This window comes from Macaca nemestrina, chromosome 7, assembly GCF_043159975.1.
Source record: "Macaca nemestrina isolate mMacNem1 chromosome 7, mMacNem.hap1, whole genome shotgun sequence".
In the NCBI taxonomy this organism is placed as follows: Eukaryota; Metazoa; Chordata; class Mammalia; order Primates; family Cercopithecidae; genus Macaca; species Macaca nemestrina.
Genome location: NC_092131.1, coordinates 145,228,018 through 145,251,629, shown reverse-complemented (window position 1 = coordinate 145,251,629; position 23,612 = coordinate 145,228,018). Strand labels below are relative to the sequence as shown.

At 40.6% G+C, this 23,612-nt stretch overlaps 2 protein-coding genes across 8 annotated transcripts in view; one reads left to right on the top strand and one right to left on the bottom strand.

Moving 5' to 3' along the window:
• LOC139355418 (uncharacterized) overlaps positions 1-12,462 on the bottom strand; it is a 44,584-nt gene extending 32,122 nt beyond the window's left edge. Inside the window, exons 1-2 of one of the 3 annotated variants that reach the window (XM_071066795.1) lie at positions 11,719-12,462; positions 9,825-9,931 (exon numbers count right to left, since the gene is read on the bottom strand). The gene's annotated coding sequence lies outside the window, so the exon portion shown is untranslated. The remainder of the gene's footprint in view (positions 1-9,824; positions 9,932-11,718) is intronic. The other 2 variants (XM_071066796.1, XM_071066797.1) reach the window with 2 other exon arrangements.
• Positions 12,463-12,932: 470 nt separating this feature from the next.
• LOC105489751 (transcription factor 12) overlaps positions 12,933-23,612 on the top strand; it is a 366,026-nt gene continuing 355,346 nt past the window's right edge. For 3 of the 5 annotated variants that reach the window (XM_011754809.3, XM_011754800.3, XM_011754791.3), the window contains exons 1-3: positions 12,933-13,196; positions 14,179-14,275; positions 15,260-15,332. In XM_011754809.3, coding sequence (XP_011753111.1) covers positions 14,201-14,275; positions 15,260-15,332 — 148 coding nt within the window. In that variant the 5' untranslated portion in view covers positions 12,933-13,196; positions 14,179-14,200. Of the gene's footprint in view, positions 13,197-13,375; positions 13,518-14,178; positions 14,276-15,259; positions 15,333-23,612 lie in introns of those variants that run through there. The other 2 variants (XM_011754819.3, XM_071066792.1) reach the window with 2 other exon arrangements.

Genomic DNA, 23,612 nt, shown 5'->3' with positions numbered 1-23,612 from the left:
GGAAAAACCAAAGGGTAAATTTCAGGGTGTTTCAGAGAATGTCACTGGTTGGTTAAATCAGAGAAACTGAATTTTACTATCAAATGTAAGAAAGAGTAAGTTCAGAAAGAGATTATGCTTTTATGGTTTCATAGCCTACTTTTTTTCTCTGTAACATTGATACAAGCCTTTTCCAACTGTAAGAAAAACTTCGTGAATTTCATTAAAAAAATACCATGGATAAAAAAAAAAATGCCATAGATTTAAAAATTCTCTTGATCTACCATAATTTGTTATTAATTCCTCTTTACTGGATATCTACTTTTAAATCTTATAATGTTTTTCCTTACAAATAAAACTTTTACCCTATTTTCCTGAAAGTAGAAATTTTTTGTAAGTAGAATCACTAGGTCAGGAGTATGAGCGTTTAGAAGGCTCTTGAGATATACTGAATAGTTGCTTTCCATAGTGGTTTTTACTATTAATTTATTAATTCCTAATCTACATTCTATCCAGCAGTGTTTATGGGTGCCTATCACTGCATATTCACCAGCATTGATCATCATGTTTTTTAAAATATCCATGCTAATTTGGCAGTTGTAACATGGGATCTCATTTTACTTGCATATCCTTGATAGGTACTCACATTAACTATTTTAAAGCCGTCTTTCATAAATATTCTGTTAGGTACTTCGTCTTAAAATGTAAATCTTTTGAACTGTCTACTGTGTCTAGATCTTTGTTTCTATTTAATTGACAGAATAAACAATGAAACCACTTAGACATATTGACTAAAAGAGTCAGGTTTTAAGAATATTGCACTGATATCGTTGAAATGCAGAGAACAAATTCCCACTTGAGCATATGTGTTCCTCCCCACCCCCACTGTTTTACCTATTACTTGATGCTAATCATCCTAATGTTTCAGATAGTTATTTTAAGTTGCCTATGTGTGTACCTAGCTGTAAATCAGTTCAATTTACAGACGGAGAACAAAAAAAACACACATGGATGTTATTGATGGGTCAGCCACATTCTTGTGCTCTGTCCTTCTGGGACCAATACTTTTTGAGGTGGTCAGGAACAGAAGACTGATCTGTGTGAAGAGACCCTTGCTTCTCTGAGAGAAGTTAACAGATCCTTTGGGGATAAGCCTATGATTTTGATTTCTCATTAGCATCGTGAGCTTCATTCAAGTGTGACTGACAGTCACACAAGTCAATACAGGAGCACTTTGGGAGAGCCAAGTTAGAGTTTTTTTTTTTTTTTTATAGATTAATGCTTCTGTTCTTACAGGGTTCATTGGAAAAACAAATCAGAGCACTTTTGATTCAATAAATGAATGTAACGAAGCTACATCTCTGAGAAAACTGTATTATTTGGCTAAAAGGGAAATAAAATACTAAATCCCTTGTTCAAATAAAAATGTTACTGAAGTAAATGAAAGTATATTCTAGATGATTATTAATGCTTTCATTTTCACTTTCTTTAATTCTATTTTAAGTCATATCTAAAGACTAAATGCAACTCAGATTTAGAAAGCAAAGAAAATTTATATATTTGGCAGTTTTAATCCCATCAACCATACTTTATGAAAACTTGAATAATGCCGAGATGGAAAATATCAGATCATTAGAAATAGAGTGGAAGAGGGTAGCCAAAGACCCAGGAAATAATGAGCAAATCTCATCTACGATTTTCCTCAGCTTTCGTTCCCAATTCTAGAGGAAGTAGATATCCCTCAATGTAAAAGATGTTTAAAATGTTCAATGGCATTCTTTTATTGTGCTACTGAATACAGTTTGAAAGCTTAAGGTGAACATTTGAGCTTAATGTTTAAAGATTAGAAACAATTAAAAGAAAAAAAACTCCAGTAGGCTTATAATGCAAATAGAATAGGAAAAATTATACTAAGACATCTCAAATTTAAAGAACAATGTCCCAATCACAAAAACTTAATGTGTAATTGCATAAAAAATGCCAACGGAGTGAAATTAGAAATTCAACAGATGGTCCCCAAATAAAATATTTCTGCAGTATATAAGAACAATTGTTCCCTAACTCTTCTTAAATAAAAGTGTGAATAATTAAATGCAATTTAAATCATCTAATCCAAATCAATCAATTCGTTTTTATGAAATCACCCAGGGGAATCAAGACAAGGTAACTTTCACTGAAAATACAATTTCTCATTTAATTAATAAACAACTACTGAGGGATTATTGGCATTAGTAGGAAGACACATCTATTAATAAGAAAAAATAAATACAATATAAACCTTTACCGTTGAAGAACTCCTAGTTGAAGGAAACTGATCATATGCAACTAAGAATTTGAGAATACTGACCATGATTTTTTGACGAATGTTCAAATAAACAACAGATTGACTATTATAACAGACTGAATTTTCCTAAGATGCCAGTGACTTGTAAGAAAAGATTTACAAGATCTGACACATGGTGAGAGCTGAACTTGGTGTCACATAGTGTCCTTTTTCTGGACTTTTCACCAGTAATAAGTTTTGCTTTTAGCAACCATTTAAACATGGTTAATTTAACCAGCCTGGGCAATATAGTGAGATCTCGCTACACAAAATACAAAAATTAGCTGGCGTGGTGGTGCATGCCTGTGGTTCCCTCTACTTGGGAGGCTGAAGCAGGAGGATTACTTGAGCCCAGGAGGTAGAAGCTGCAGTGAGCCGTGATTGCACCACTGTACTCCGGCCTGGGCAACAGAGCAAGTTCCCGTCTCAAAGAAAAAAAAGGTTAATTTAAATGCATTTTTATTCTTTTTAGCGTTGCTGTATCTTGTTAAATACATCTCTCCAGTAGTCTTTATCTATTCAAGGTAAATGTACTCTGGCAGCCCAACTTATGTTCATCTTAATTTTCCTGAGCTGTTAAGGACCTCACAGGGCCACTATTCTAAAGACATTGTTTCTCAAACTTCAGTGGGCATAAGAATCACAGGAAGGGCTTGTTAAAAAAATGGGTTGCAGCTGGGCGCGGGGGGCTCACACCTCTAATCCCAGCACTTCGGGAAGCCTAGACGGGCGGATCACATGGTCAAGAAATTGAGACCATCCTGGCCAACATGGTGAAACCCCATCTCTACTAAAAATACAAAGATTAGCCAGGCATGGTGGCGTGCGTCTGTAGTCCCAGCTACTCGGGAGGCTGGAACAGGAAAATCGCTTGAATCCGGGAGGCGGAGGTCGCAGTGAGCCGAGATCGGATCACTGCACTCCAGCCTGAGTGACAAAGCGAGATTCTGTCTAGTCTCAAAAAACAAACAAACAAACAAACAAACAAAAATAGATTGTTAGCCCAACCCTCAGAATTTCTGGAATGGGGTTCTACTCACTGAGTAGGTCTTGAATGGAGCCCCAAAATTTGGATTTCTAATTAGTTGCCAGGTGATAGTAATACTACTCATCCAGGAATCACAATATGAGAACCACCGTTCCAAGTGATATCTATTTGCTTGTTTTCAGGTAAGATAGTTGAGATCACAAGAAGAGTTGAAGAAACCAAGAAAGAATTTTCTTATTCCCTTGAAAATCTCAGGTCTGGTTCTGTGTATTCATGTATTCAACGTCAATCTTTTCCCTTCTGCAGGGTTCTGGTATTGGGTGTCTTTTTTTTTTTTTTTGAGACGGAGTTTCGCTCTTGTCTCCCAGGCTGGAGTGCAATGGCGCAATCTCCGCTCACTGAAACCTCTGCCTCCCGGGTCCAAGTGATTCTCCTGCCTCAGCCTTCCGAGTAGCTGGGATTACAGGCACCCACCATCAGCATTTTGTTGCTCAATTCTTAAATATGACACACAACCAACAAATATCAGACATTTGAGGGAGGACTCTCTTGTGGGAGAGAGAAATTGAAATAACAAAAAGTGAACTGGTGAAAACAGAGACTAAAGAAAGAAAAGAAAACTATATATAGTTAGAAATATTTACTATTTCTAGAGTTACATGAGATATATATATATACAGACAGAGAGAGAGAGAGAGAGAGTCAGGAGAAAGTTGCAACCATGAAACAAAAGCAGACAGAATAATTTTTTTTTAAAGAAGAAATAGTGTTCAGGATATTAAAAAAAGAGCCTTAGGATTGAAAATAGGAGGCTGGGCACAGTGGCTCATGCCTTTAATCCTAGCATTTTGGGAGGCAGAGGTGGATGGATTGCCTGAGCTCAGGAGTTTGAGACCAGCTTGGGCAAAACCAGTGAAACACTGTATCTACTTAAAAAATAAAAATAAAAATAAAGGAAAAGAAAAAGAAAAGAAAATAGGAAAGTAGAAATGAAAAAAAAAAAAAAAAAAAAGATTAGAAAAGAAAATGAAGGAAATTTCCTAGAAGGCAAAGCAGACAGACAGAGAAGACCAGTTCAAGAAGTTCAGAATTCAAATAGTAAGAGCTCAAAAAAAAGGAGTAAATGAATAATCTAAGAAAAATTCTCTGAACTGAAGTATAAATTACCAAATTTAATGAATTCATCCAGTGGACACCACAATGGATTAAAAATACATCTACACCAAAGTCTGTGATCAGGAAATCTGAGTACAGAGCAGACAAAGAGAAGAACTTTAAGCTTCCAGACAGGACCCAAAAGAGGACAAATGGAAAGGACTGAAAGTAAAAAATGGCATCCATTGTTTTACAACAACATTGGAAGCAAGTGGGCAATGGAACAAGACTTTCAAATATTCTTTTATTTTTTTTGAGACAGAGTCTCACTCGGTCGCCCAGGTTGGAGTGCAGTGGCTGTTACACGTGCAGTCACAGCACACTACGGCCTCCAATTCCTGGGCTCAAGCAATCCCCTCACCTCAGCCTTCAGCATAACTGGGACAAGAAATGTGCCCCACTACGCCCAGCTTCTCATATGCATATTTCTAATAGTTAGATCTCAAGGTACTCACTAGAATGAGAGAAGCGTTCCAAACACCAAATACCTTTTTGGAATACATCCCTGCCATGTATTTGAAAAAGCAGGTGCAGGCTTGGCGTGGTGGCTCATGCCTGTAATCCCAGCACTTTGGGAGGCCGAGGTGGGCAGATCACCTGAGGTCAAGAGTTAGAGACCAGCCTGACCAACAACCCCATCTCTACTAAAAATACAAAAAAATTAGCCAGGCATGGTGGTGGGCGCCTGTAATCCCAGCTACTTCGGAGGTTGAGGCAAGAGAATCACTTGAACCTGGGAGTCAGAGGTTGCAGTGAGCCAAGACTGTGCCACTGCACTCCAGCCTCGGTGACAGAGTGGGACTCTGTGTCAAAAAAAAAAAAAAAAAAAAAGAAAAGGCAGGTGCTTAGGAACTAAGCCAACAAATAGAACTGTATTCAAAATCTGAAAAAAGACTAGATTACTTATTCTGCTTTACCCATTTAACCTGTCCTTGTTTGGAATTTAAAAGTTTGAAAATTGATGTTGAGTACCAACAGGGACTGGAGACAACCCATTAGAATGTAAGCTCCATGGAGCCAGGATTTTTTTTTTCCTTTTTTTTCTAGTTTTTTCATTAGTATAGTCCAAGCATAGAAGACAGTTCTGGCACTAAGTATGTATTTAATATATATTTATTCAATTGATGAAAAACTGAAAGAATAAATGAATGCCAGAGACAGAGTCTACAAAATAGCAGCTGAATTTATAAGTACTCAAGCTTTTGAAAAATTAAATTTTCATTCATAACTTTCTACTGATTACCTTTACAACCAAACCTGCAAAAGAATGGTAGTGGATATTTGTCATAGTCCAATATGATGAATGACCATCATCTTTTTAAACAATTTTTTTTTTCTTTTTTTGAGACAAAGTCTCACTCTGTCACCCAGGGTAGAATACAGTAGTGCAAACACGGCTCACTGCAGACTCAGCCTCCTAGGTTCAAGCAGTCCCCTCGCCTCAGCCTCCCAGGTACCTGGAACCACAGGTGCATGCTACCATATCCAGCTATTTTTTTTTTATTTTTTGTAGAGATGGGGTCTTGCCATGTTGCCCAGGCTGGTTTCAAACTCATGGGCTCAAGCAATCCTCCCCTTGGCCTCCCAAAGTACTGGGATTACAGGTGTGGGCCACTATGTTAAATAACCATACTACATTAAAGGACATTTTTGTGGTATTAAATGACATTTTCATTTCAGCCTCGACCTGCTGGGCTCAAGCGATTCTCCTGCCTCAGTCTCCTGAGTAGCTGGGACTACAGGCATGTGCCATCATGCTCAGCTAATTTTTAAATTTTTTGTAGAGACAGGGTTTCCCTGTTTCTCAGTCTGGTCCTGAACTCCTGGGCCCAAGCCATTCACCCACCTCGGCCTCCCAAAGTGCTGGAATCACAGGCATGAGCCATTGCATCCAACAACGATTCTTTTAACAACAGCTATCCCTTCCCTATTCTGATCATATGACTGGCAAATCACCAAATACTTAAGTTTTTAGTCTGTACAAGTTTTACTTTACTGGCAAAAGGGAGGATTTATTCACATGCTTTGATATGGTATTCTTTGCTTTTTGATTTTTTTCTTAGTATCTATTTTGGAATAATTAATCCTTAATCTGTGGGAGTAGCCTACACAAATCTCTAAATATGTAAGCTGACTTCCATCATGCTATTACAAGAACACATGAGTTAGGCCCTCCTTCCTTAAAAAGATACCCAATATGGCCGGGCACAGTGGCTTACGCCGGTAATCCCAGCACTGTGGGAAGCCAAGGCAGGCAGATCAACTGAGGTCAGGAGTTCGTGACCAACCTGGACAACATGGTGAAACCCTGTCTCTATTAAAAATACAAAAATTAGATGGGCATGGTGGCAGGTGCCTATAATCCCAGCTATTCAGGAGGCTGGGACATGAGAATCGCTTAAACTTGGGAGGTGGAGGTTGCAGTGAGCCGAGATTGCACCATTGTACTCCAGCCTGCAACAGAGCGTGACACCGTCTAAAACAAAACAAAACAAAATAAAACAAAAACCAACCAAACAAAAAATTGGGGGCACCAGGTGCGGTGGTTCACACCTGTAATTCCAGCACTTAGGGAGGCTGAGGCAGGCAGATCACTTGAGCCCAGGAGTTTCAGACTAGCCTGGGCAACATGGTGAAACTCTGTCTCTACAAAAATATACAAAAATTAGCCGGGCATGGTGGTGTGCGCCTGTGATCCTAGCTACTCGGGAGGCTAAGGCTGGAGGATTCCTTGAGCCCACGAGGTTGAGGCTGCAGTGAGCCATGATTGCACCACTGTACTCTAGCCTGGGCGACAGAGCAAAACCCTGTTTGAAAAAAAAAATTGTTTTGAAAATTTCATTACTGATGTCTTAATGTGGTTTTGGGAAGGAACAAAATTTGGACCATGTGTTCAACTGCCATCTCTACCTAGAAGTGAATAACGATTCATTTCTCAATACATGTTTTTCGAGCATTTACTACTTGCTAGGCACTGTGCCAAGATATACATAGAAATATGGAGAAAGGTTATTACTCATTTTGCTTGATTAACTCTACTAAGTTTAAAAAAATGGAAATCTCTCTCTAAGTTTGATGCCCTAGATTGTTTAACAGTTTTTTTTCCTTTCTTGGCCTCTGAATTTGTCTTGATTTTGGTGTAAATGTGTGTTTTTTTAAAATATGAAAGAAGAGATTCTAAAGGGGAAAAAGATATTGAGTGTAAGATATTGAGTGACAATTGGGGGGGGCATGTCCTCAAATCTGAATATAGCATTTGTATAAGCCATCTAAGTGTCTTAAATAGTGGATAAAAATGATATTAGCAAAGAGTAGAGAACTATTTTATCTATCAACATTCAGAGAGAAAAAACGAAATCACTACCAGGAAATACCACAAAAGTGGGAGGTTCTTGCTGGTTGGTGGAAAAGAATGCTGAGAGTAGACATTCTCATTATCATTAGTAGAATGATCTCATTGGTCATTAGTAGAATTCGGCTCATGAGAGAGTAAAAGGTCTTGGCTTTTCGTTCATCAGTGATGGTAGTGCCATGAATTGAGGATACTACTTCTTATTAAACTCACTGTTACAGAAATTGTCCCTGTTGATCACAAGGGGATAGTTATTCTCCTTTTCTCTTTTCTGAGACAGGGTTTCATTCCCATTGCCCAGGCTGGAGTGCAATGGTGCAATCTTGGCTCACTGCAGCTTCCGCCTCCCAGGCTCAAGCAATCCTCCTGCCTCAGCCTCCCAAATAGCTGGGACTACAGGCACACACCACCATGCCCAGCTAATTTTTGTATTTTTTGTAGACACAGGGTTTCGTCATATTGCCCAGGCTGGTCTGAAACTCCTGGGCTCAAGCAATCCACCAGCCTCAGCCTCCCAAAGTGTTGGGATTACAGGCGTAAGCCACTGCACCTGGCCAGTTATTCTCCTATAGAGCAGGAAGCTACCAGACGGTCTATTAGCCATCAACCTTGGATCCTAGTGGATAACGTTAGGAGGCCAGTCACTTCATCCAGATAGCAATTTACTACTCCCACTTAACACCTGACTTGATTCTCTTCTCTCCTTCTCCTCTTAGCTTCCTAGAATACTTGTCTTCTAAAAAGGGGCCAAGGCTAAGTCAATCTGCCAAGGAAGCAAAAAGCCCATTGCTTTGGCTACTTTTCCTTTTGACTATAAAGGTTTCTCCGGGCAACTCAGGTGTCCTTGATAAAATATGCATAGGTGTGTTCAAGGATGAAGTGTGTGTGTTGTGTGCGTGGGGAGGCTGAAACCATGTTGACAGAATTCCTATGTCTGTCCAGTAGTGGATTACAGTGAATGGACAGTGAATTAAGCTCTATTAGATTGCTGGGCATGGTGGCTCGTGCCTATAATCCCAGCACTTTGGAAGGCTGAGGTGAGACGAGCACTTGAGCCCAGGAGTTCGAGACCAGCCTGAGCCATATAGTGATACTTTGTCTCTACAAAGAAAAGTTTAAAAATTAGCCAGGCATGGTGGCATGTACCTGTAATCTCAGGTATTTCAGAGGCTGAGGTGGGAGGATCACCTGATCCCAGGAGGCAAACATGCAGTGAGCTGAGATTGTGTCACAACACTTTAATTTGTGCAATAGAGTGAGACCTTGTCTCAAAAAAAAAAAAAAAAAAATCTATTAGATTGTAACTTCCTTGAGGGCAGTATGGGTTTTAGACTTTCTGTCCTGAAACATTTAACACCATGCCTGGCATGTAAGAAATGCACATTAAATACTTTTCAATATTTATTTATTGATAGTGATTAACTTATACTACAGAAATAGTACTATTAATTAATGCTGAATTTGTATTACTTAGTTGTTTCTCTCTGAACTTTTCAATAAAGGCTTCTGGATCTATCTAGATGGGTCAGCAAAGGCCCAGAAATGAGTTAAAAGTGATACAAAACTCCACTTTTTATATTCTTTTTGTCTTCTTTGTAAGTCAGAGCTATTATAGGAGATTCACTGGTGGGAATCATTTTCTCTTATTAAAAATGACACACGCGGCCGGGCGCGGTGGCTCAAGCCTGTAATCCCAGCACTTTGGGAGGCCGAGATGGGCGGATCACAAGGTCAGGAGATCGAGACCATCTTGGCTAACATGGTGAAACCCCGTCTCTACTAAAAAATACAAAAAGCTAGCCGGGCGAGGTGGCGGGCACCTGTAGTCCCAGCTACTCGGGAGGCTGAGGCAGGAGACTGGCATAAACCCGTGACACAGAGCTTGCAGTGAGCTGAGATCCAGCCATTGCAGTCCAGCCTGGGCGAAAGAGCGAGACTCCGTCTCAAAAAAAAAAAAAAAAAAAAGACACCTGCAAAGGCTGTATTATGAAAAATAATTTCAAGTTATAACGTCAAATGAATGATACCTTTAATTCCAGCTCCTCCTTTTTGGGTCTGCTATGCTCTTGGCACTAAGTTAGGTGCATGGTACTGGCAGATGCATGTCGGTCCGAACCCTCAAGGAGTTCACAATCTAATAAAGAAAATAAATTATAAAGTAAAGCTATATGGGCCATAATAGATATGAAAAACTTCACCAATCAGTCCCTAAGTAATGAGGGAGCCCCTATGACTAAAGGTTTGGGCAGACAGATATTCTTCCTCTGCGCTAGTTGTGTGAGAAGGATGAGAAGAAAATCTTGAAAACAGCATAAATCCTACATGTGGGATCACATACCTTCTCCTTCCCCAAGATTTCTCTCCAGTTTTACCATGGAGTCATAGAATCTTATCGCAGTGCGATGGTTTGAATGTGTCCCCCAAAAGTTCATGTGTTGAAAACTTAACCCCCAATGCAACAGTGTTGAGAACTGGGACCTTTAAGAGGGACGTCAAAGAGGGTAGAGTCCTCATGAATGGATTACTCTCTGTTGTGTGTGCTCACTTGCCCTTCTACATGAGATAACACAGCAAGAAGGCTCTCTAGAGACGCCAGTTCTTGGACTTACCAGGCTCCAGAACCATGAGCCAAATAAACTTCTTTATAAATCACTCAGTTTATGGTATTCTGTTAGTAGCAGGAGAGAATGAACTCAAACACATGGGAATGGGGCCTTAAGTTATCTAATCAGACTTCCTACCTGATGTTTATGTTTATGTCTTTGCTACTAAAAAAATGGTCATTGGGCTGGCACTGTGTAGACCATACTAGATTACAGACAACAGAAAATTCGAATCCGATTGGTCTAATCAGTGAAGAACTCAGAAGTTGCTTGATTCGGAGCCTCAAAAATGTCACCAAAGCCAGGTGTGGTAGCTCATGCCTGTAATCCCAGTGCTTTGGGAGCCTGAGGAGGGCAGATCACTTGAGGTCAGGAATTTGAGACCAGCCTGGCCAACATGGTGAAAACAGGACTCTACTAAAAAAATAAAAAATTAGTTGGGCATGGTGGCACACGCCTGTAATCCCTGCTACTTGGGAGGTTGAGGCAGGAGAATCGCTTGAACCTGGGAGATGGAGGTTGCAGTGAACTGAGATCCTGCCACCGCCCTCCAGCCTGGGTGACAGAGCCAGACTACGTTTCAAAAAAAAAAAAAAAGTCACCTAAGATCAGATCTCAATGTATGTTTTCTTGATGTCTGCTTTATTTTAACCTGACTAGACTTGTGTTTGGAAGATGGCTACCCACCATCCAGGGGACCCGATTTTTGGGGACATGTAGAAAAAAGCGCTCTCACAAAATGGAAGAAAAACTTTTCCCAAGAAAGACCAGGAAATTGCTTCTCTCATTGGCCCAAATACGTTACGCCCATTGCCAACCAATAACTGTGACAGGGAATGGGATTATGCTGTTTTAGGTTGGAATTATGCTACGTTGCTTAGATTGGAACCACCTGCCCCTGTAAGTAGGCAGAGCAGGGATGTGACTAAGAACTGGGCTTGTTTACCCAGATAAGGAAGAGTGGATATTGGGGAGTCTAGGCCACCACAGGATCTGTCATAAATTTTAGGTACAGCCAATGCAGAGCCTTAGAAATCCACCTGACAGCTCTGGTTGTACCATCCGCCCTCTGTATCTGGGGTTTCCAAATTCTGGGGTTCAACCAATTGAAAACAAAAAAGGTAGTTAGGCTTATCAGGCCTGAAAATATAGGAAAATACAGAACCTGAAATATAGCCTGAAAGTGTACTGAAAATACAGAGATTTCTTTGGATGATTATTCCCTAAATACACTTTAACAACTATTTACATAGCATTTGCATTGTATTAGGTTTTATAAGTAATCTAGAGATGATTTAAAGTATATGGGAAAACACACCATTTTTACGTAACAGACTTGAACATCTTAGAAAATCCAGAGTCCGGGAACCAATCCCACGGATACAGAGACAACTGTACTAAGTACAGTAATGGCATATGGTAGCTGAATCTACCTCTCTTTCCATGCCAGTCCGGAATCCAAAGGCTCCTTCTTGCCATGTTGTCCTCAGGCGTCGGCTGCTTCCTTCCATTTGTTACTTTGTGTCTTCTTTCCTCAGTGTTTCTTCTGCGTGGGCCTTACTGGTCTTTACCCACTCACTTACCTAAGAGTCAAAACACTGGCTGCCATTCAAGAAAATCTCACTTCTAGCCCAGAATCGAAGAACTGAGGTTTATTTTGTCTTCTTTCTACTCTGGGGCTTCTTTGAGGCCAAGTTCAGAACTTGCACACAAGTCAGTGGCTGTGTGACAGAGCCACCCTGGGCTGTCTCCGTTAGATGAAGAGACTGGCTTGATCCATTCCCAAGAACTCGTCCCACGTGCAATTCTGTGGCTCCGAATGGGATTTGGGTGGGAGGAGGTGATTGGCGATGTGGGGTCTTGGTGAGTGGGGTATTTGGGAACCTGAAGCTCACACGGCTTTTTCTGGTTTGAGGGAGGTTTGCCCTTTCTCCTGCATTCGGCTCAGCATCGAATCTGAGCGGCCGCGCCTCCTCGCGGAACGGCCGAGGAGGCTGGGTCTCCCGTCCCCACGCGCGCGGTGTCTGCGCCCACTGCAGCCCTCCTGGGCGGGAGCCTCTGGGCCCAGCTTAGGGTGGCGTCCAGCGTGACCTGCTCGGGAATGGCAGCCTTCAGTGCTCTGCGGCCTCGCGTTGCGGGAAGTTCGGGAACCTGGGCTGTGGATCCAGATGCTCCCACAGTTGTGTCTCCGTCGCTCCGCTTCGGGGGCCGAGAACCAGCAAGACCAACGCGAGGAGGCGCCACAGTGCCTGCCGCCCCGCTCCCAGGGGGCCCGGACGAGGCTTCCTCGGCGAGCGGTCGGGGCCTCCTTCTCGAGGTGCCTGCGAGCGCCTCCTGCCCCTCCCTGCCGGCCCCAACTACGTCCCGCCTCACCCGACCGCGGGCTTTGTCCACCCGCCGCGGTGCGGCTCCTCCCAGTCCCCCGCCGGCTCCTCCCCGCCCCCTCTGCCGGCCCCACTTCCTAGGCGGCGGAGCGGGCCGGGGAGGAAAGGGTTAACTCGCGGCTCTTCCCGGCGCGGAGGGATCCGGAGGCGAGCCGAGCGCGGTGGTGAGGCCGCCTCAGCGAAAAAAATGTCCGCCTGAGGAGACCCACAAGTTCTATTCGGGGGGACCCACAGCCCGCCCCGGGAGGAAGGGGCGGCCAGGCCCGAAAGCCGCCTCCCCCGCCCAGACCAGAGAGCTCGTGCGGGGCAAAGTGAACCGAGCCGCTGGGCGGTGCAAGGGGAAGCCCAAGCCCGCTTTCCCGGCCAAAGTGAACTTTAATCGGGGTGGTTGGATGCGGAGACGGGGCGGCAGGTAATTGCGGGCTAGCGAGCGGGAGGGGGCGGCGCGGCGGGGCTGGGGGCTGCGGGACGCCGCCGCGTCCCTGCTGGAGCGGGGGCGCCCCCGTCCCCCGCCTCAACTCCGCGCCCCTTTGTACAGCGCCAAACCCGGGGTCCCCTCCAAGTTGGGGAGCGGAGTGGAGGCGGAGGCTCGAGTCGCAGGCGCTCAGGCCCGCTGGCGGCGCGCTCGGCCTGTGCGCCCCGTTCGGCTCTCGACTCGGGCCGGCGCCCAGGCTCCGGGGCGCGCGGGAGATCGGGCGGCTTCGGCCGCGGAGCCAGGCTCATTGTTCGGCAGGTCCGGGGCAGGGCAGCAAAAGTGGGAGGAGGCCGAGCCTGGGGAGGAGGACGCCGGACGAGAGCGAGACTAGTTGTCGGCGTTTCTGTTTTCTGTTTAAAACGCCCTTGGATGCGCCGGGGGTGCTTTCCGACCCCCTGGGCCCGCCGGGGACGTCCGGGCGGCGGCGGCCGCAGACGCGGGCCTGCGAGTGGCGCGTTCCCTGCAACTTGTCAGTTCTATTGTTGCCGAGCGAGTGAGTCACTTCGCATCTCCGCTCGCCGCCGCTCCGCTCGCTGGACGCCGAATTGCCCCTCACCCGGCTCCTCGAGACCCCAGCCGCGGCCGGGCCCCGCGCGCTGAGCACCCGGCTGCGGCGCGGAGCAGGGGGCGCCGAGGAGGGGCCAGAGACTGGCTCGGAAACTTGCGGGAGAGGCGGCGAGTTGCGGGAGCCGCCGCGTCGGTCTCGGGCCGCGCCGAGGAACGCGTGGATTCCGGGACCCGGCGCGGGCACTGAGCCCTCCCGCCCCCTCCTCGCTCGGCAGTGGGAGCGAGTCGGGGTCCTGGAAGTCATCCCGGCGCCCCCAGCGCTCTTCCGTAATCTTCCCCAGTACGGCTCTGTGTCCCCTCACACACTTTGGGCCTCGGTGGTCTCTCGTTGAGCCCGTTTCCTCTACCCTAGGACCTGCTAGAAGTGGCCGAAGATGAATCCCCAGCAACAACGCATGGCCGCTATAGGGACCGACAAGGAGCTGAGCGACCTGCTGGACTTCAGTGCGGTATGAGAGCTTTCTACGACATCTTGGGGTTCTGCTGAGGATTAAAAAAAAAAAAAAAAAAAAAAAAAAGGTGGAGGGAAGCAACGTGGGGACTAGGCACCGTGAACTCCATCTGCTTGAGCAGTAGTTCTCAGGGCCGGAGTCCAGCTCTCCCAAGTTGGACACCTGAACTTTGATGTAATGTCTAGACTTGCACATTTAAAACTTTAATGCCAGAGGGGTCATTTGATTTAACCAGTTAAAAGGAGAACAATGTAATTATGACCTTTGGTTGAGTCACCCTCCCACCCCGATGATTATTAGGAATCTTGGACTTTATATGAAAATTTGTTTTTTTCTTCAACACTCCTCACCATTTTCCTTTCCAATATCAGATGTAGTTTATGGTACCTGAAAGATGTCAGCGACAAGAAAAGTAGTCCAGAGCTAGAATTTCTAGCCTTCACACACACACACGTGTGTGTGTATTATGTTCTTAACATGGGAAATGACTTAAAACCATCAACTGAAACCGAAGGGCCCACTGCTTTTATTTTTAATGGGTCTAATTCCTTTATTAACTGCTGTTAGGAGGCAGCACCTATACCTGCTTTATACAATTCAGTTATAATCCTTACTGTATGTAGTAATTTCATTGACCATAATTCTGACTGTGTGTATATTAAGATGTAATGTAAACGTAATGAGATTCACTTAGTTCCACAGTAAAGATCATGGATAATAATATACTGTGTAAACTTAATAATCTTGGAATCTTCCATGTAAATGATCGGGTCTTCAGAACAAAATGTAGCCATTATTTCCAATTAATTAGGAAATAGTATCACTCAGTGTATTTGCCTCTCTGGATCTGAATGTATCTCCAATTTTATTTTAACTTTCCTTCGAAGTATAATGACTGATAAATGACTTTTGGTGGACTTTTGTTTGCAAGGAATCTAGAAGAATTTCAGGACTAACAGATATATTTGGGTTATTTCGCAGATGTTTTCCCCACCTGTTAATAGTGGGAAAACTAGACCAACTACACTGGGAAGCAGTCAATTCAGTGGATCAGGTAAGATGATGTCTTAAACTAAAGACTCATATTTTGGTGGTGTGATACATTTTAGTAGAAAAATAGAAAGCGTGACATTTAAATATTATTGAATATATGTATATAAAAGGTGGAGTTGAGTCAAGTGATAATTAGTAAGATTTATTAATTTTAAAAGATGACAGTTCCCTCAGAAATCTGTAGGAAATCAGTAGTTTCGTTGACAATTATTTAAAATGTTAGTGGGTTAACTTTTCAAAATGAATAGAAACTTAGATTTATTTGTAAATACCTATTAGATGACTGAATTCTGTCCTATATCCATATTACATTCTGGTAATGTTTAGAGTAAGTTAAAGTAGATCTACAGACTAGTGCTCTTTAAGTTTACTTTCAGTACATTTATGACTACTGTGCTCCATTTTAAAACATTTATCCAATTTTTCTTAAAAGTGCATTTTTTCATTTTTTTAACTTTTAAAAACTCCTAATTTTAAAATATTTTAGAAGCAAGGTTCATTCCAGTGTACAAAAGCTATAACTTTTTATTTAATTTAAATTTATTTCTTTGTGCTCAGAGATGAAAAAAATAACTGAAGCTATGACAGCATCATCTTAAGAAAACCAACTGTCAGATCTCTGGGCTGAAACTCAGTAATTCCTCTTTGATGGGTGCTTTTTATTTCCCCTGGTAAAATAATAGTTGATTTCTTAAAATACTGTGAGAATAAAACATCAGAAAATAAGGTTAATTTCATAACCACCTAAACACTTCATACCACTTTACATTCTAAAAAGTTTGTTTTTAAAAATTGTATACTAATTTAATTTACTAAAATTCATTTTTAATTATGAAATTACAGCTTGTGGGGAAAGTATAGTATGTCCTTAATCATCTTAAGTGAGTGAAATGAAGGTGTTTTTTTGAATTTTAAGTAGGTTAAAGACTAATATTATTCTTGATCAAAAGGACATCATGAAACGATAGCCAAGTCCCAACTCTTCTCTCATCTCCTTCCTTTTACTGGTAATCATTTGAAAGTTGTTACTTTTTTGTGGTGGGGGGAGAAAATTTAATAATTTTAAAGTTGTAGAAGATGGCTGTATTTCTTTACTGGTGTTGATACATCTCATTTTTTGCAACTGATAATTCATTCTCAGGAACCTTCAAATTTACTTTGACGAATACATAGTAGATGATGCTTAGTATTTTTTAAAAATAAGTCATGATATTACTGTTGCCTACTGTTCCAGCTTAAATTGTGGTAAATATATATAACTGGACACTCACTGATACAAACATGAACTCCAGGAACTTGCTATTAGAAGTGCATTCTATTTTTAGAATAAAGGCAATTATATTTATTTCACTTTTTAAACTTAAGAAGGATTTATGTAGTCTGTGAAATTTAAAAGTATATATATATGAACCGGGATATGGATTACAAGCATGACATTGGAGCAATTTTTGGACTACTTTTAGTATGTTGCGTTACACAAAGAAAAAATTATTTTTCTACATTACAAATGATCACCGTATTTGATTATTTGGAGTAGGAACTTTTAGTTTTAAAAGTTAGATTTGTTATCCATTGAAAGATTTGAACTTATACACCTGTATGCAGTGAACTTAGCATTATTTATCTGTGTGTTTTGTTTTAAATGCTACAAAAAGTTGTAATAAGCTGTGACTTTTAATAAATTAGTGAATGAATTTGAATTTGGGGAAGAGAAAATGGCATGTGATTGTTTTTCAAATCAAGATGTACTGGTAGATATAATTTTTCTGTGGCCATTTCTTAAAGGGAATGTCTAAAAGAAATTGGTATAGTAACATTATTTTAGTTATATAATTTATATTTGTATACCTTATTGACATTTGAATAATCTTCTGCCCTGATTTCAAAGGATATTATGTAATACACCCTAATGCCTATGTATTTGCAGCTATTAAGGAGCTAAAGATCTGACTTTCCTTTTGAAGAGCTGCCGTAGTAAAGATTAGAGTTTTTTGTTTGTTTTCTGTTTTGTCTTTGGAGTAATATTTATAAAAACCTCATGCTGTTTGACTTATGAAAACTAGAGTTTATAGTTGGGTATTGTAATTTCCTTTCTTATTTGTCCTTTTTGAGGAAGACTCAATTTCACAGTGGGCTGTTTTTGAGAAACAATATATAATACCTTCAGAAACTTTTTTAACTGGAAGAATATATATACTATAGTATGTGATGTTATCTTTAATCTTATTCCTGAAGCAAAACAAATAACTCATGATAGCTGAGTTATTTGTGTGTCAGAAGTCACTATGGAAAAGATAAAGGTGTGTTTACTACTAATTTGTCTTGAGGATCTGTTATGTTATTCCTTCATCAAGGTGTTAAAATTTTCTTTGCATTATGGTGAGAGTGAATTTGTTCACTTGGTATGATGGGCTGTGTGAAGTGTTCCTAAAGTGACCTTGAGAGAAGCTTTTCTTTCTGTAGGAGTGAAAAGTGGGGTACTCTGATTAGGGCAGTGTTTAGAAAGAAAGGGCAGTGTGTAGAAAGTTTGTTAAAAGGATTGACAACATGGAAATGGTTCAGATGTTTAAATCCATGTCCTCAACTTTAGGGTTTGAGTGTGTATGTCTAAATTGTGATTTTGGGTTTAGTTTTTAGTAGATTTAAGTGTTTGTTATGATATCTGAAAATTTCCTTTGTTTTGGAATCCGAATAGTAAGGGATGTTGTCATTTTGTAAGCCATCTGTAGATATTGAGCATCTCTCTGATATTTCTATCTAGAATGTCATTTTGAGTATTAAGTAAAGCTTTACTTTTTCTTATTGAATTCAGACTTTTGTAACAGTATAGGTTTCTTTTTGCCCAAAATTTTCAGAGATAATTGTAGGAAGTATTTACTGGCTCTTAATTTTTAAAAAGGAATACAGATTTTCATTTTTCAGTTACTGATCTTTTTTGGTCGGGGGGGAAATTTTTAGATGTACTTCTAGGCTTTTTGAAAATACTGACATAGGGCCAGCAAAATGAATTCTCATTAAATTACTCTTCAGTATTTTTATTTTTTGGTAGTTATAGATTCATATGCAGTTGTAAGAAACTATACAGAGATTCTATATGCCTTTTACCCAGTTTCCTGCAATAATAGCACCTTGCAAAATTAGTACAGTATCACAACTAGGTTATTGATAGTGATACAGTCAAGATACAGAAACTGTTCTGTCACCCCAGGGATTCTTGGTATTGGCCTTTTATAACTGCATCCACTTTTCAAGTAATTTTAAAAAATGGCAAGATTACTAAATGCCTTCTTACCCTGTTAAACGAGGAGTAAGCTTTTCAAGTTGCCATAGCATTACTTGAACATATCAAGAACAAAATCAAGAGAAAACCAAAATTGTACCACTGTGGGTTTTTACAGAACTATAATAGAAATAGAAGTGGTGATTTGAGAGAGGAAACCAGGTCTGACCTTTCACTTAAGGTATTTTAAGGTTAAGAGTAGGGTGTGGTTCATATGATGTACATATTAGTGTTGAAATTTATAATAGCTATAATTTGTAGTAATACATACTTGTTAATATTGAGCCATGTTAGACATTTGCTTCAGGTAAGCTGTAGTGATTAATGAGAGTAACCACAGAGTTAGCAGGTGTGTGAGGAAAAATATATTTTAGGACAAATATGGTCTGGTATTAAGTGGCTCATTTAAGGTAAAAGGTAGCAAGGGAGTGTTTTAGAGAAAACCTGTATATGAAAATTCAAACTTGGAAAACATAAAAATTAGAGACAAGATTACAACCATGAGTATTGTATACTTTTCAGAACAATTCCTGAACAATTGAAAAACAAGGTCGGGTGCGGTGACTCATGCCTTTAATCCCAGCACTTTGGAGGCCGAGGTGGGTGGATCACCTGAGGTCAGGAGTTTGAGACCAGCCTGGCCAACATGGTGAAACCCTGTTTCTACTAATAATACAAAAACTTGCTGGGCGTGGTGGTGGGCACCTGCTACTCAGGAGGCTGGGGTGGGAGAATTGCTTGAACCCGGGAGGCAGAGGTTGCAGTGACCTGAGATGGCGCCACTGTACTCTAGTCTTGGCAACAGAGTGAGACTCTTGTCTCCAAAAACACAAACAAACAACAAAAAAATGGTGTTCTCCCTTCCCCACCAGCCGTACTCATTGCTTGTCATGGATTTGAAAAACAATTTGATTAGATCACAACATTTTAGGGGCTTGTTTATTGTATATAGTGAGGCATACCTACGATTAATATTTTTGTTTTCATTAGCCATTTAAACACAAATTCAAGTTTCTGTCTTCAAGATATCCTTTGCTATATCTTTGAGTTTTTAAACAAGCCTTTTGAAATGGGAAGATAAAGATGAAGATATCCAACCTTGACTATAAACAACTTTCAAATTTTACACTTATTTGGGCAGTAAATAATACTGTCTTACTAAAGCCATATAGTCTTTTCTGCTCTTAAACAATTGGTAATCTTTCCTGGAATGTCATTGCCTGCCTAGTGTTGTCAAAGACTTGGGTAATCTCACTGAAAGAAAGTAAAAGTAACACTATTAGAAAGGCTCTCCTGAAAAAGAAAAAAAAGTGGTATTTCTGGACAATGTGTGGAATGCCTTTTTTTTTTTTTTTTTTTTTTTTTTTTTTTTTTTTTGAGATGGAGTCTTGCTCTGTCCCCCGGGCTGGAGTGCAGTGGCCGGATCTCAGCTCACTGCAAACTCCGCCTCCCGGGTTTACGCCATTCTCCTGCCTCAGCCTCCCGAGTAGCTGGCACTACAGGCATCCGCCGCCTCGCCCGGCTGGGTTTTTTTTTGTATTTTTTAGTAGAGACGGGGTTTCACGGTGTTAGCCAGAATGGTCTCGATCTCCTGACCTCGTGATCCGCCCGTCTCGGCCTCCCAAAGTGCTGGGATTACAGGCTTGAGCCACTGCGCCCGGCCGGAATGCCTTTTTAAAAGATCATTTAATAAGACTGCTTTTGGGTATCACTTGAAAGTATGTTTATGGATGGGAATGTTGAAATTGCAAATCTAAAAGTGTTTGTGTTTAGGGAAGATAATGAGAAGACAAATATTTAAATGTATTTGTTCAAAATACTAATGAATGACAGTTTCCTTTGTTAAATAGTTGTGCCATAAGTATCTCATTTTTATCAATTAACTATTTAGTATCTACCTATGCATTCTTCTAGCAGTTTTTGGGAAGATGGGAAATGGAGAAGGTCATTGCTCAGAAAAAGTGGAGACATTTCCCCGGGCGTGGTGGCTCATGCCTGTAATCACAGCATTTTGGGAGGCTGAGGCAGGCAGATCACTTGAGGCCAGGAGCTGGAGACCAGCCTGGCCAACGTAGCAAAACCCTGTCTCTACCAAAAATACAAAAAATTAGCCAGGTGTTGTGGCACGTGCCTGTAGTCCCAGCTACTGGGGAGGCTGAGGCAGGAGAACCGCTTGAACCCAGGAGGCAGAGGTTCCAGTGAGCCGAGATTGCGCCACGGCACTCCCTCTTGGGTGCACGGAGGGAGACTGTCAAAAAAAAAAGGTGGAGACATTTATTATTAGATGGGAAGTAAAATACTTCTCTTAACATAGAATATGTCAGCAAACACACATTATTGTAGTTCACATTGAGTCCATAAGAAAGAGGCTGTGCTGAAGAGTCAGGGAACTGGCTTAAGGAAAACTCAAAAATATTGAGTTTAGAGTTAAGTTGTGATGGAGATATGGACAATGAATTAGGGAAGAGAAGAACTGGTCTTCCAGTTGAGGAATAGCATGAGGAGAGACCTGGAAATAAGAATTTAGCTTGATCCAAGGGCCTGTACAGTTCAGAGAGAGAGAAGCTGGTTTTTATTTGTCACCACTCCTTAATTCCTGGGGGAGCTCATATTTACATATTACCTGGAGCTGGACTACAGGTGTTCAGATCCAGAAATTACCAGTGAATATCTGGGTGATCTTGGGTATGTTACTTCTCTGCTTTTGTTTCTTAATCTGTAAAACAGGACTAATAATAGTAGTTATCCTTATAAGGTTGTTAGGAGTGTTCAATGAGTTAATACATGTAAAGTTCCAAGAATAGTGCCTAGCACATAGTTAGCTGTGGTGGAGTAAATTGTTAGTGGTGAGACACTAAAATAAGGAAGGCATTTATTTACTTTGGAGGCCTTTATGCCAATCTAGGATGAGCTGGTGAGGGATTGCATTTGGTGTTAGTGTAGGGAATAGAAAGGAAAAATATCAGAAGTAAAGGATTGATAGAATTTGAAGGATTGATAGAATTTGAAGGAGTGGCTTTCTGTAGGTAAGAGAAATGACTCAAGATTGCAGTTCTGACATAATTGGAGGATAGCAATGCTGGAGGTAATAAAGATGCTGAATTGTTTTTTGCATTTTATATTTCACATGACCGGGGACTCTTCTGGCTAATTTGAAGATTTATGAGGGAAGTATGCTCAGTAAAGATGTTGGTTAAAAAGAAGACCATCTTTTTTCTGCATATAAAGTTATTACATAGTCATAATTGAAAAGAAAATTGGAGAACAGAAAAAGCAAAAGGGGAAAAATTACCTTTATTTCACTATCCAGAGAAAATTGTTTATTTCCTTTTTGTCTTTTTTTTCTTATAGTTCTGTTTACAAAGTTGGTAACTTAATGTTAGTTCATTTATGTCCTATTTTTTGTTTCACTTAATTTTCTACCATTAACATTTTCTCCTGTTATTAACTTGGCTTAAAATAGTTACATGCTCTTAAGTGGAATGAATATAGCATATCTTAACAAATCCATTTTCTTACTACTTGACATTTAGGGATTTTTGTTAATTTGCTTTTTGATATGATAAATAATGTAGTACTGACCACCTTTTTGTGTGTATGTTTTTGCCCACATTTTGATTTCTTTTGGTTAGGAGATGCAAATTTTGTTTTTTGTGCCTACAAGTTAATAATTAAAGCTAATGAATTCCCTTAGGGAAATGAACACAGAGGGAGATAATTTATCAGACCAGGGATTGATGTTAATGGTGGAGTTACATGCATAAAATTAGTGACTTTGGTTGATTATTTAATGTAACAATACAAAATTTTATTAGTATGTGAATGGAATGCATTATGACATTTGGAGCACATTTGTGCTTGTATACAAATGTGTTGTGTGGTGACTGGAGGGAATTCCTGTCATTCTTTGACCTGTGCTTATTGAAGTGGAGTGGAATCTAATTGGAGTCTTGTCAGTGAGAGAGCCCTTGAATTCCTGACTTTTTGTGAGAGAGGCAGTATAGTGTAGTGGAAAGAATTGGGCTCAGGAGCCAGACAACTGGATTGGAATCGATGACTTGCAACTTACTAGTAGGATGGCCTTAGGCAAGACATTTAAGTAATCAGAGCTATACTTTTTTCAGTTGTGAAAAGTGGGTAATAATGCCCACCTATGGAATCCTTGTGAAGATTAAATAAGGTTATCTATATATTTCCTCCTACAAAGCTGCTTCAGAAATGGTAGCTGCTATTATTTGTGGTATCTTCTAATTAGTATTCTTGGTAATACTAATGATTCTATTAGAAATCATTATATAGCCAGTATTATAGCTAGTGTTTATTGAATTCCTATTATATGCTAGGCATTGTGATAAGCAATTTATGGGCATTATCTCATTTTACTTTGGATAAAATGAAATGTTTTGTCTGTGGGGTTGGAAGTGAGGAAATACCCCTACAAGAGCAACAAATCAAAGTTGCTTTTAGTGCCATAAAATTGTGTATATGAAGTCTGAGAAGTTATCAGGCATATAAGTAGTTTTGAAAAGTCATGAAGTACCTAAGAACCTTAACTTTTCTTTTTTAGTTGATTTCTTCTTAATGTTATTATTTTGTAGACTCTACTTTGTAGAGTGCAGAATAATGAACAGAATGTGTACACCTTTTGAAACTCCTTTTCCATGCTTAGGTATCGCCACCACTTAAATGTAGTATTTTGTCCATATTATTTCTCCAGGTACTTGAAATTCTTTCTGGAGTAAGGCATAGTCTAAATAATTAAGTAAAATAAAAATTACCTGACTTGAAAGGATAGAACGCCTGGGAACAGGTTAGAGAGGATGTTAAGAGTCTCTAGGGTAGAGCGTCTTCACTTTTTTTCTTAATGGCAGAGAAGAAGGAACATAAACTCCCTTGGTAGCCTGAAGCAGCATGTCGCAAGTGAGTGGAAGAAATTGTATCTTAAAAATTCATGTACATTTTATTTTCTACTTGCTACCACAACTATTTGCAGTAATTTAA